Consider the following 13929-nt stretch of genomic DNA (forward strand, 5'->3'; position numbering starts at 1 on the left):
GGTGAGTGAAGAATTCTATTCAGTAATACCACAGCCCATCTGTATAACACTTAATTCAAAAGTTTTCACATGCTATGTACCTGCCATTCACTGATTCAGATTCTCTTCACAAATATATTGGCTGCGAGGAGGCAAGTATGTCTACCAACTAGACTTAGAAACTAAGATCCAAACCAACCAAGCAAATGCCCAAGACCATTGGATTCAATTCAACAAATATTTATTAAGCACCTATCATGTGTCAAGCATTTTTCTAGACACTTTCAACATATCAGTGAATAAAACAGAAAAGACCTCTAACTTCTTGGGGTTTACTTCCTAGTAAGGGATGGAGAGGTGGACCATAAACAATAAACAGGTAGTAAAGGGTAAGGAAGATGGAAAGTGTGGGCAGTTGAGCAGAAAAGCAGCTGCAGGGTTTTGTTGCTGTTGTTTGTTTTTTTGAGACAGAGTCTCGCTCTGTTGCCCAGGCTGGAGTGCAGTGGCGCAATCTTGCCTCACTGTAACTTGTGCCTCCCGGGTTCAAGCTATTCTCCTGCCTCAGCCTCCTGAGTAGCTGGGATTACAGACGTGTGCCACCACGCCAGGCTAATTTTTGTATTTTTAGTAGAGATGGAGTTTCACCATGTTAGCCAGGCTGGTCTCAAACTCCCGACCTCAGGTGATCTACCCACCTTGGCCTCTCAAAGTGCTGGGGTTACAGGTGTGAGCCACCACACCTGGCCCACAGCTGAAGGCTTAACAGAGAGTTCAGAGTAGGCCTTACTGAGAAAAGAGATTTGAAAAAGACTTGAAGGAGATGGGAGTGTTACCATTATCTGTGAAGACCATTCCAGGCAGAGGAACCAGCCAGATCAAAAGCCCATAGGCAAGAGGATATGGTACATTTATAAAGAGAAAGCTAATACGGCTGAAGCCAAATGAGAAACGGGATGAGGAGGTGAAAAATATGTCACAGAAGTCAAATTATAAAGATCCTTTAAACAATGACTAAGTAACATGAGAAGTCATGTTACTTAAGTCACGTTTTGAGTAGATAAATCATAGAAACTGACATACTCTGTTCGTAAAGATCCCTGATGCCTGTGTTTGCAACAGCCAATGGAGGGGCAAGAAGAGAAGCAGAGACACCAGTTAGAGGCTGCCACACTAAAACAGCCAAGAAACAGTTAGTTCTATCCAGAGGTGATATCAGTGGATATGATAAGAAATGTCAAACTCTAGACATATTTTGAAAGTGTAGCTGACAGGATTTATTGAATGATTAGTTACAGAGTATTTGAGAAAGAGAAGAGTCCAGAATGATACCCAAGTTTCTGGCCTGAGCAACAGAAAAGATGAAGCTGCCATAAACAGAGATAGGGAAATTGCACATAGAACAGATTTTGGGTGGGGGAATCAGAAGTTCGGTTTTGGCAATTTAAATTTGGGATGCCTATTAGACATGCAAGTGGAGATATCTAGTTGGTACTTGGATATATAAGAAGACCTTCAGGAGAAAGGTCTGAGCTGAGGGCATAAATTTGGGAAATAGCATATAGATACGGGGTATTTAAGGCTAAGAAGCTGAATGATATCACCAAAGAAATGGGTATAGATAATGAAGACAAGAGGATCAAGCAGCGGACTCTGGGTACGCCAGGTCAGGGAAAAGAAGAGGAACCAGCAAAGGGGACAGAAAAGAAGCAAACAATGAGATAAGAAAGCCAAGAAAGCATGAGGTATCCTGGAAACTAAATAAAATATACTGGGGGTGGGGGTGGGGGCAGTGAGGAAATGACCATCAACATTATCAATGACAGCTAATAACTCAGATGAAAGCTGAGAACTGACCATTAAATTAAACAACACAGAAATCACTAATGACCTTGATGAGAGGGGTATAGATTGAGAGAGAGAGGCAAAGGCTTAATCAGAATGGGTTTAAGAAGAATAGAAGGAGAGGGTTTGGAGAAAGCAAGCATAGACAATTCTTTCAAATGGTTTTGCTGCAAAGGGAGACATACAATTAAGCAGTAATGGGTTAGGGGTAGTATGGTAAAATAATTATTTGCTGTTTATTTTTGCTTTTTTGAAGAAGGGAGAATAATGGTAAGTTTATATTATGATGGAAATGATCCAGTAGAGTATGAAAATTTTATAAGATAAAAAAAAATAACTAGAGTGATATCCTGGAGTAGGTGAGAGAGGATGGGATCTAGTATACCAGTAGAGGGGTTCCATTTAGGCGCGAATAGTCCACCTATGGTAATAGCTAGGCAAACAGGCAGGCAGGCCGAGTATGTGAGTGCTGTCGTACCCAGCTATTTTCTTATTATTTCAGTTTTCTTGGTGGAGTAGAAAGCAAAGTAACCAACTAAAAGTGAGGACAGTGAAAGAGGTTTGAGGGTTTCAGAAGATATGAGAAAGTGTTAAAATGGTCATCTAGGAAAATAAATGTACGAATGAACTTGGAACAGAGGGCGTGATTGCCTGACAGCATTAAAGCATTAAAGGCTGCTTGAAGTTCAGAGCCATGAATTTCAAGTGGGACTAGTCAGCAAAGTTGTGTGTTTTGCTCCATCTATATACATGAGTGGGTGTGAGTAGGTGGGCACAGAGTAGGTGGAGAGCTGGATTTAAACAAAGTTGGGCTTTGCAAGAAAGGGAAAGAGTTACGAGGGAATAATTGTAATTATCAACTATGGAATTTAAGATGAGTAACGAGGTGTGGGAAAAGGTGAGGGATGAACAGACTGGAGGTATTGGTTGGGTCAAAGAATAGCTGGAGTAGCGATTCTAGAGGGAGTAAGCTTGGAAGGACAGGCAATAGTGGTCAGGAAGTGAAATGTTTGGGACAGAGATTAGGGGAGGAATGCAATTCTGGTAATGATTAAGTCTAGGGAAGGCTTTCTCAATCTCTACATACTGACCTTTTGGATCACGTAATTTCTTCTTGTGAAGGGCTGTCCTGTGCATTAGCAGCATCCATGGCCTCTACCTACTCACTAGATGCCAGTAATACCAGCCACCCCCCTCACCCAGTTGTGACAATCAGAATGTATCCAGATACTGCAAAATCACCCCCGAGTTGAGAACCACTGATCTAGAATATGATAAAGTATTTGAGATCACTGGACGAGGTCAAGAACTGAGAGCCAGGGAACTAAAATAATCATCTATCAGTATATTGCAATTGCCAAGAACTAAATAGGAGTAGTGCTAGAGAGAGTGACAGTGAACAGGAACCACAATTAGTCAAGGAACGAAGCAAATGTCAGTAGATGACAATAATTGAGGAGTGGGTGACATAATCTGATGGCAAGACAAAGCTGATGATACATCAGCTTCACAGTAGTGGTAAAGCTGGTATCAGAACTGAGGCTTCTTTCCCAGGGCTTTTAAAAATGTCTAGAAGGTGGGCAGACACCTCCACATGATTTCATGTTCAATTAAATTAGACTCACAGAGTCAAAAATAGGGGTCAGTCAAAAACAATTGGCACCCTTTCTGACTGCCATATATAACAAACAGCTGAAGGCACATATTTTTGGCTGAATACCATCCTAAAAATAGGACGTAACATCTTGGTTTAAAAAAAAAAAAAACCCTCAATTTTCTTTCTGGCCCTTAAAACTTTTATGCTGCCTTTGATTAGAAAAGAAACATCTTTTCTTAAATGACTGCATTTATCTGTTTGCTATAGAGCAATCATAACTAACATTCTCCTTAGATAACCAGTCAACTTTATCTTCACATAGTCTAATCATCAAGAACAAAAAGACCTTAATATTAAATGGACTGATGGCAATGTTCTCCAACTGTGCATCACCTGCTCCTCTCACTGCCACCTGGAAAGACATCATCTAACCAGACTGCAAGCAGATTTAGAGCAAATGCCCAATTTTCATCTCCACCTCCTAAAAGCATATTCACAGGGAAGTGCTTGTTGAAATTACAGAAGCAGTTTTAAGATGGGAAATTTAAACTATACTGTTATTTATTAAGTTCTTCCAAATGCACTCTTACTGCAATAATTAAGACTTTAGGGCTGGGAGGGCTGGCTCATGCCTGTAATCCCAGTACTTTGGGAGGCCAAGGCGAGTGGATCACTTGAGCCCAGGAGGTTGAGACCAGCCTGGGCAACATGGCGAAACCCTGTCTCTACACAAAAAAATAAAAAACTTAGCCAGGCATGGTAGTGTACTCCTGAAGTCCCAGCTACTTGGGAGACTGAGGTGGGAGGATCATTTGAGCCCAGGAGGTGGAGGTTGCAGTGAGCTGAGATCGTGCCACTACACTCCAGCCTGGGTGACAGAGCCAGACAGACCCTGTCTCAAAAAATAAATAAATAAATAAAAGACTTTAGGCCACAGGGACACCAGATTCACTGAACCTCCACAAGCCCATCTTCCAAATTCTACCTTGTTATGGTTGTACTGAATTTAAATTTTGTAACACATAAACATGAAGAACAAAGATGGTGTCGAGGAAACACACGATGCCATCACCTACATCCTGTTCAACTTTACAGATTACCGAAGCCAATATTAAAGTTAATGTAAAACACAGGTGAAATGCTTTCATTTCAAGTTCGAAATTAGGCACTGGTCAGATCTTACGAGTGGTATAATTATTAGACTTTTACATAGTGCTATTAAAATGACTCAGGTATTTTTATATATTATTTCTAAACTGGATGCTTTCCTATTAGGAAATGCAGACAACAAGATCTTCAGAGTATTAACCAGGCTTTATCACATATCAGCTGTGTTATCTGGTTATGCTATTTGGTTTCATTTTCTTTTTTTTTTTTTGAGACAGGATCTCCCTCATGGCCCAGGCTGGAGTGCAGTGATGGGATCTCAGCTTACTGCAGCCTCCGCCTTCTGGGTTCAAGCCATTCTCCTGTCTCAGCCTCCCGAGTAGCTGGGACTACAGGCAAGTGCCACCACACCTGGCTACTTTTTGTATTTTTAGTAGAGACAGGGTTTTGCCATGTTGCCCAGCCTGGTCTCGAACTCCTGACCTCAAATGATCCACCAGCCTCAGCCTCCCAAAGTGCTGGGATTACAGGCATGAGCTACCAAGTCTGGCCCTGGTTTCATTTTCTCACTTGTTAAATGGGGATAATACTAACATAACAGTTGCTGTGAAGAAAACATTGCCTATAATATGAACAGCATACTTTCTACATATAGTATTTGTTCAATAAATAAACAATAGTCCTCTTAATTTGTTGTTAAACAAAACAAGCTTCAGAAAATGGAAATACAATAACCTTATAATCAGGCCTCTCCTTGAAAGATCAAAGAAAATTCTGATTTTTGTTACAATAGATCATCAAGCTGGGCTTACAGCTATTTTAGTCCTCGTTTATAATTATGATATAAATGAACACAAAGAGCAGATGCATACCTTCCAAACTTTCTTGTTCGTCGGAGGTGTAAGTGTCCATCTGACTTTGTTCCCGTAAGAAACGAATAACCGCATAAACCAGGTGCTTGATAGATGACATTTTAGAAGCTTAAACACTTTTCCTTGATAAGAAAAATGAAAACACTGAACTAAGTTATTCTGAAGAATCAATCAGAAAAGTCATAAATTACAAAGATGATACGGGTTATAAACTGTATTAAAGGTAAAAACAAAACACAAAACTGTATGACCTTTCATCTTTTTTTTTTTTTTTAAGAGTCAGGAGAGCACAAAGTATTGTGAAGGTAATTTATTACATATTTTCATTAATACCCAGTGGTATAAGAGTATGTTAAATCTTGGAACAAGTAAAAATGTCTTCAAAACAAGTACAGCATAAGCTTAGACTGTCACTGAGTATCTCACCATACCGAAATCCCCTAAAGGCCTCAGTACTAAGTTGAGAGGCTTTCATACTGCTGACTAAAAGCTGATCTATAACCAAGCATCTTCCTCTATTTCATGGGACCTAAAAAAAGTATTAATAATGTACACTACCTACTTTTTGTAGGTTGAGAGTTATTTGATGAGGAAACACATTCGCGAAAGGTTGTTCAACTGGTGAGTGTCGTTCTTAATAAAAATGGCATTTCTATTTAATCAGCAGACATGTCAGGAAATCGCTGCCCAAGTCGATGGATACTACAAGTCGACCGGCGCTCCCTGCAGAGGCTGTGCTCTCGTGGACAAGCTGGAAGCTCCCGGTCATGTTCATTCACATGGAATACTATCGCATCCAAACAGTGGCGCAGGGCCAGCCGGCATTCATGGCTGATTTCCACTAAATCGCATCATCCATCTGTTCCCCAGGTTCCCTAATTCAAAGCCAGGGTGTGGTACCCGCCGCTATAATGTTTATTATTTGTGTAGTTATTTTAAAGGCGATGTCAGCCTCTAGGCCACGGGGTCACAAGCAATAAATAAGACCCCAGGGCAGAAGGTAAAAACAGAAAGGGGGGAAAAGGGGGTGCAAAGAGGGAAAGAGATGCCCAGCCTCGTCCAGGCTTCTCCCCCTTCCTCTCCCCAGAGCGCATCGAGCTCCCCCTCCCTCCCGTCCTCCCTCCGGCACCCGGCCTTGCCTCGGCCCTGCCCGGTGTGCAGCGAGTGCCAGTGCGGGCCTCGGTCCGGGGCGGAGGGAGGCGCACCCTCGCCAGACAGAAGCCCCCTTACCAAGCAGGAGGACGCGAGACGACGGCTGCTGGCCCGCGGGGTTCCGTAGGCCGGCCCGCCCGACCCCTAGTCCTCGGGGCTGAAGCCTGGCTCGGGATCGCAGCACTGGGCGCGGCGGCGCAAACCTCCCCGGCCCCCAGGGCGCCAACCCCAGAGCCCACCCGGCTGTGCTCTAGCTCCAGCGGCGGGGTCTGGCCAGCACCGCCCCTGGGGCGGGGCCGGACGCGCGGGCTGGGGCGGGGCACGGCGCGGGGCGGGGCTGGTAGGCGCCGGCGTGGAGCTGCCGCACGTGGGAGGGCGCTGGCCCGGCAGCCACTGTGGCCTCTGCGGCTAGGCCGGCTCGCGACTCCCGGGCGCCCAGGCGCTGCCGCACGCCTTGTCGCGCCACGCTGAAGGACCACGCGCCCACCGCCGCCAGCCTCTCAGCGCTCCCATGATCGCCCGGTGCCTTTTGGCTGTGCGAAGCCTCCGCAGGTACCTCCAGCGCGCGGGTTAACCTTGGCCGTGGGCAGGGCGGGGTCTTTCGCCGTGTGGTGCCTGGAGCCCGGACCCAACCCTTCCCGACCGCGCCTCTCCTACGCTCCTGGGACGCACCCTCCCCGCGGCTTGCAAAGTGGACCCCTGGGCACACCTGGCGCGGCCACCTGGGGCCACCTTTCCCGCCTCCGCTCCCTCGGGAGGACGTCCATTCCCCTTTGTTTGGGACTGCCTCAGCCGCAGTCAGCGAGGCTGGTCACAGACGCGGCCCAAAATGAATGCAAATAGTTTGGATAAGAAAATCATTTCACTTTCAACCCCAATGCAGAACTGCACACCTGTCATTAAAAGTGCCGCAGCTGTGGACTCAGAACAATTTTGTTTGCTCCTTGCGCCCATTATTAGCGTTCCAATCGTTTAACATCCACCTGAGATGAAACCTCTTTGGTGGTGTTGCTTATTTCCGTCCATGCTCTCTAACTTCCTTTTTTATTTTCCTCCTCCCCATGAAACAAACATTCTGCCTCTTGCTGGTGCAAATTGACCTGGCCCAAAATGGAGAAAATGATCGCTTGTACACGGCCTTGGGCAGCCTGAGCTGCTGTTTTGGATTGCTTCCTAGCCCTCTAACCACACCCCACTGCAACAGACCAGTAGCAAGATGGTGAGGGAATTAGATTCTTTGCACGAATGCGCTGGTTTTCGGAAACAATGCCGCCACCATCCCCGTTTCCAAATCTGCCCAGGACTGTAAATCCAAATGAAGATTCAACAGAAAAAAGAAAATGTGTGCTTCTTGCTAGCTATCAACAAAACTACTTTGTAACATGTCAGCATTTAAGCTTTCTACAGTTCCCTTTTGCACATTGCCACTCCTCTGAATGGATGGAGCTTTTTGTTGCTCAGTCCGTAGAGTTAGGGAGCAGGCAGGCGACAGTGGTAATTACAAAGAGTTAATGTGATGATCTGTGATATTTCAGCCTGTTGTTTTTTGCTGGTCTCCAGGCTGCAATCGATATAACTGTCAAATGAAGTTATACCAAGAAATGAAGATCTTCACATAATGCAGGTGTGAGAAGAGGAAATAAATCTTCATATAAGAGCAATTCTCAAACTTTTTATTCTCAGGGCCCCTTTACCTTTCAAAAATTACCGTGGACCTAAGAGCTTCTGTTTGTATGGTATATATGTTTATATTTACCATATTAGACATTAAAGCTGGAAAAATTTTAAGTATTTGTAAATTTACAAAACAGTAATAAATAGGCTACGTGCCTAAATAATGATTTTAATGAAAAATAACTATTATCCAAACCACCCCCCCCCCATCAGTGAGAAGAGTAATATTGTGGGGTTTTGTTTTTAAAATTGTGGTAAGATATAACAAAATTTACCATTTTAATAATTTTTAAGGGTACAATTTAAAGTGTGCAATTGAGAGGTACAGCCAACACCACTGTCCATCTCCAGAACTTTGTCATCATCCCAAACTGAAATCCTGTACCTATTACATAATAACTGCCCATTACTTCCTCCCCAAAGCCCTGGTTAACCATTATTTTTTCTTTATGAATTTGACTATTTCAGGTCCCTTATATAAGTGGAATTATACAATACTTGTCCTTTTGAGTCTGGTTTATTTAGTATAGTGTTTTTTAGGTTTATTCATATTGAAGCATGTGTCAGGATTTCCTTTTTAAAACTGAATAATATTTCATTGTATGTATATATCACATTTTGTTTATCCATTTGTCTGGACATTTGGGTTGCTTCCACCTTTTGGCTACTGTGAATACTACTACTATGATCGTTAATGTGCACATGTCTGTTTGAATCCCTGCTTTTAATTCTTTGGGATACCGTATGTACCTAGAAGTGAAAATTGCTGAGTCATAGGATAGTACTATGTTTAGTTTTTGAAACCATACTGTTTTTCTTCAGTGGCTGTGCCATTTTTACATTCCCATTGGCAGTACACAAGGATTCCAATTTCTCCACATCATCATCAGCACTTATTTCCTGGTTTGGTAACAGTTATCCTAGGAGTGGCATTGTTTTGCATTTTTGCAAAACCAATGTGTGACATAATAGAAGGTAACTGGATTCTTATGTCTGCCTCTGCATTTAAGCTGCTGTACTGTTTCATTTTGGTTTAAGATGAAGAAAATCCCACCTCACAGTCATATGAAGTTGGAAAGAAGAATATTTTAATAGCTTTTTAAAGATAATCATGGATATTCTTTGATATCACATCAAAGTTTGACAAATGGTAGCTTTTTAAAGGTTAGTTACAAAGTGGAATCTGAAACTATATCAATGTACTTTTTTTACACTGTTACATTAATATCCATTGGTGTACCTTACACTTTGAATGGATGTTGGATTGATGCCTGATATTTTAAACATTAAGCATAAGTCCTTCGGAAATTTTAGTGGTTCACTGTGTTATACAGTTCTTCCTAATGTTGACATATTTCATTATACAGTATCAAACAATCACTTTCCTTAATGTCTTCCCATTTCATCAGAAAAGTCTTCAAGTATTGGGAAGCTGTCAAGCTCACAGTGGCAGATAGGATTTTCCAAAATGCTAGTTTTCACTTGAAAGCTAGAATTGTATCATTGGCAACACAAACTGTCAGTTGTTTTACTTGAAGTGACAGTCTCACTTTGTTACATTTTTGACAGAACTTCTGCCACATGCTTAAGTCTGAATAACCCTGGTTTGTCTGTCAGTAGTTTTTTTTCTGGTAAAAATGGTGTTCCATGAAAAAAAGCTATTTCAGCTCACAGTTCAACCAATTGCAAAAGTGCTTTTGATTTGGGCAACCAAATCCGCAGGACAACCCTTATACTCAGGTACACAGCAGAAATGCTTTGTGTGTACTTGGTCACATGTAACTCAAGGGTAGAGATTTAATACAAATTCATGCTTTTTACCATTTCATTAAGGATATTCTAAAATGAAATTGACATTATTTTTAGCCTGAGTGCATAGCAATGAAAAATACAGCTACTAGTACAGTTTAGTGCTGTGGACTCAATTTGTCCTGAAGTACCAACAATGTTATCCACCATTGCTTTTCACCATCAGTGCAAATGTTCACAAAGTAAAAAAGAGAAATAATGTCTTAGTATTGTTACACTCCTTGAAAGGGTGTCAGGAACCCCTCCCCACACCTCTACCTTTAAGGTTTGTGGACTACATTTTGAGAGCTGTTGCTATGTCGTATTAGATTCTTTGTTTATGCATGGAAGAAAATAAATAAACTAATAGCCAAAAAATTATTACCTTGTTAGAAGCTACCATAAATACATTAACTATTTTGTTATATAAGGGCATATCTCACAGTTAATCATTATATACAGTAGTCCTTAACCCAGGGCTTCTGTGCTTTATCACAGAATCGGCTGTTTCAAAATCAGTATCTTCCAAAAGAGTTCATATTGGACAACACGGAGGATCCCTGTGTTTTCCTGTTTTTCCTGTTTCCTCTGACACTTGGGAGTTCATTTTAGTGTTATGGAGTGACTAGGCTTTTACCTAACTGACTTATAGTTTCCTTTGGGTTTTCTTGTTGTCAGAGCTGCTATACCCGCTTCCCAAGGCCAGCTGGGCAGCCAGGATCATTGATGGGGGTGTTCAGCCAATTTCTTGGGATAAGTGGGCTGAGAACCTGGAGTTTGGATTATAGTTGCTGTTCAATTCACTTTGCGGCCTTAAAGAAATCACTCACTCCCTTGGACCTCTTTCAAGTTACATTATGGATGTATGTATGTATGTATGTTACATAGTATGTATTTTAGAGACAAGGTCTCACTGCTATCCAGGCTGAAGTGCAGTGAGGCATGATCATGGCTCACTGCAGTCTCAAACTCTAGTTTCAAACAATCCTCCCTGCCTCAAGCCTCCTGAGTAGCTGGGACTACAGGTGCTCACCACCATGCCCAGCTAATTTAAAAAAATTGTAGAGATAGGATCTTACTATGTTGCCAAAGCTGGTCTAGAATTCCTGGCCACAAATGATCCTCCCATCTCAACCTCTAAAAGTGCTGGGATTACAGGTGTGTGCCATCATGCCTGACCCAGGTTCCTCATATTGTAAAATGAAGAGGGCTTGACTAAATAATATCTAAGGCTTAAAAAAAACACAACTCTATATTGCCATAGCAAACCAGGAGAATTCCTCCTCCTACCTCAGTCAGATTGCACAGCATGTTACCCAAGCAAAACCTAATGTATATTATAGAATATGAGGGATGAGGCATGAGAATCGCTTGAACCCAGGAGGCAGAGGTTGCAGTGAGCAGAGATCGTGCCATTGCACTCCAGCCTGGGCAACCACAGTGAAACTCTGTCTCAAAAATAAATAAATAAATAAATGATGACAGCAATGCATGTTCATTATTGAAAACTTAGCAAGTAATGACAAGCAAAAGAAAACATTAAATACGTACATAATCCACCCATCTAGAACAGCCAATTCTTAACAGCCTTCAACATTTCTTCTATGAACAGACTTTCTTTTTACAAATAGGATGTCGTTATTCTTTTATAATTTTTAATATTATACAAACATCCTCTAAAATATAAATAGCTATAATATATTCCCTTTGGGGATATATGCAATTTGATTAATACATACCTTTAGGCATGTCAACTATTCCCAACTTCTTGCAATGAGTAATAGTGCTTGGATAAACATTCCTACTGTCCTTTTCCAAATCCTTAATTATTTTCTTAGTATAAATTCTTACGAATTGAACTCGTAGATCAAAGGGCATGCATACCTTTCAGGTCTACTTATCATCTTATTCTGTTTTAAAAACTTTCTCCCAAACTCTAATCTTACCAGGTGAGTAAGTAAATGCTAGTTTCCTATACTGTTACCAACACTGAGCATTTTAATGTTTTTTTATCCTTACCAGTTTCATAAGTGGAAATTTCTCTTATTATAATTTGTATTTTCATACATTTTTGGAAGGTTTATTCAGTGAGTATAATTCCTAAACAAAAATTCAGGACTTGTGATCTGGAAACCAAATCGTTATTTGTTTTCTGATGTGAAAATTTATTTATGTGGAAAATCTTAGAAAGTCAGACAAATTCAATTACAGTTTTCTTGGTGTTTTTGTTTGTTTGAGACAGGATCTCACTTGGTTGCCCAGGCTGGAGTGCAGTCGCGTGATCATGGCTCACTGCAGCCTCAACCTCCCGGGCTCAAGCAGTCCTCCCACTTCAGCCTCCCAAGTAGCTGGGACTACAGGTGTGTGCCACCACACCCGGCTAATTTTTGTATTTCTTGTAGAGACAGGGCTTCACCATGTTGCCCAAGTTGGTCTCTGATTCCTGGGCTCAAGTGATCTGCCTGCCTCAACCTTCCAGAGTGCTGGGATTATAGGCATGAGCTACTGGGCCCGGCCTAAATTACAAATTAATAAAATTAACAATATTTACGTGTCTGAGTGTAATTAAATAAAATTGAGATTATTCCTCTAAAACCAGTAGGCATAATCTCCAAAATGTTAAGAGAATAGTACTGAGAAAAAAAATCTGATAAAAAAAGGGTTTTAAGTTAAAGTATCAAGAGATAGATTGAGATTATGTGTACAAATGGATTTGGTTATAAAAGAGGATTTCTTTTTTCTTTTTTTTTTTTTTTTTTTTGAGACGGAGTCTCACACTGTCGCCCTGGCTGGAGTGCAGTGGCATGATCTCGGGTCACTGCAACCTCCGCCTCCCAGGTTCAAGCAATTCTTCTGCCTCAGCCTCCCAAGTAGCTGGGATTACAGGTGCCTGCCACCATGCCCAGCTAATTTTTTGTATTTTTAGTAGAGACGGGGTTTTACCATGTTGGCCAGGCTAGTCTCGAACTCCTGATCTCATGATTTGCCCACCTCAGCCTCCCCAAGTGCTGGGATTAAAGGGGTGAGCCACCACACTCGGCCGAGGATTGACTTCTTTCCTTTTTGGTTGTCCTTTAACTGGTTTTTTGGTCAGAAACAACCTGGTTCTTTCTCAAAGTTAAACATTATCACCTCTTTGGTTAAGACAAAGCACAGGACTTCCTTGGGGAGAACCACCTAAATTAAAGATAAAGAACCAAGGAAATTGATGTGTATTGAGTGCATATGTAAATGCCAAGCTGCGCATTACAAAGTGCTTGTAGCATGATAGAGTCAACTATATAAATGTAGAAACAGCTTGCCTGAGTTTGAATGCTGGTTCTGCCACTGACTAGCACTGTGATCTTAGGCAAGAATGCTTAAGTTCTCCGTATCTGTTTCCTTCTCAGTAAATTGGGAATTGATTGGATGATTTCTTCATTCACCAAATATTTATTGTCTATTATATGCGAAACAGTATTCTAGGTCTGGGGATACAGCAATGAACAAAGCAGACAAAAATCTTTGCATTAATGGAACTTACATTCCAGTGGGAGATACAACTAAGGAAAATATATAGTAAGTTAGATGGGAAAATGTGTTTCAGAGCAAAAGGGGAATGCTCAATACCAATAGGAAGGCAATTGTAGAGTCAACAGGAAAGGCTAAGAAAGTGATATTAATACTTGAGTAATGATCTAAGAGAAGTGAGTAGTTGTGCTATGTGAATACCTGAGGCAGGTCGTTCTAAGCAGGAGAAACAGCACATACCAAGGCTCTGAAAGCAGGGCTCTGCCTGGTGTTTTTGAGAAAGTGCAGAGACCATTGTGACTAGCATGGAATAAATGTCAGGCAAGTGAGTAGGAGATGAGATGAGAGGGAAAAATTGTACTCACCCTTTTTTTCTTTTCTTTCTTTTTTTTTTTGTTTTTTTGTTTT

General features: G+C 41.6%; 2 protein-coding genes across 18 annotated transcripts in view; one reads left to right on the top strand and one right to left on the bottom strand.

The window, feature by feature from the left end:
- Positions 1-13929, bottom strand: part of SGTB (small glutamine rich tetratricopeptide repeat co-chaperone beta) — a 78013-nt gene that overhangs the window by 54182 nt on the left and 9902 nt on the right. For 2 of the 4 annotated variants that reach the window (XM_045393785.3, XM_045393788.3), the window contains exons 1-2: positions 6628-6820; positions 5398-5519 (exon numbers count right to left, since the gene is read on the bottom strand). In XM_045393785.3, coding sequence (XP_045249720.1) covers positions 5398-5497 — 100 coding nt within the window. In that variant the 5' untranslated portion in view covers positions 5498-5519; positions 6628-6820. Of the gene's footprint in view, positions 1-5397; positions 5520-5959; positions 6821-13929 lie in introns of those variants that run through there. The other 2 variants (XM_045393786.3, XM_045393787.3) reach the window with 2 other exon arrangements.
- NLN (neurolysin) overlaps positions 6930-13929 on the top strand; it is a 103209-nt gene continuing 96209 nt past the window's right edge. For 9 of the 14 annotated variants that reach the window (XM_005557031.4, XM_073993521.1, XM_073993520.1 and 6 more), the window contains exon 1: positions 6930-7101. In XM_005557031.4, coding sequence (XP_005557088.1) covers positions 7061-7101 — 41 coding nt within the window. In that variant the 5' untranslated portion in view covers positions 6930-7060. Of the gene's footprint in view, positions 7769-10668; positions 10875-13929 lie in introns of those variants that run through there. The other 5 variants (XM_073993524.1, XM_005557035.5, XM_065546329.2 and 2 more) reach the window with 5 other exon arrangements.

The sequence above is a fragment of the Macaca fascicularis genome, chromosome 6 (genome assembly GCF_037993035.2).
Source record: "Macaca fascicularis isolate 582-1 chromosome 6, T2T-MFA8v1.1".
Lineage (NCBI taxonomy): Eukaryota > Metazoa > Chordata > Mammalia > Primates > Cercopithecidae > Macaca > Macaca fascicularis.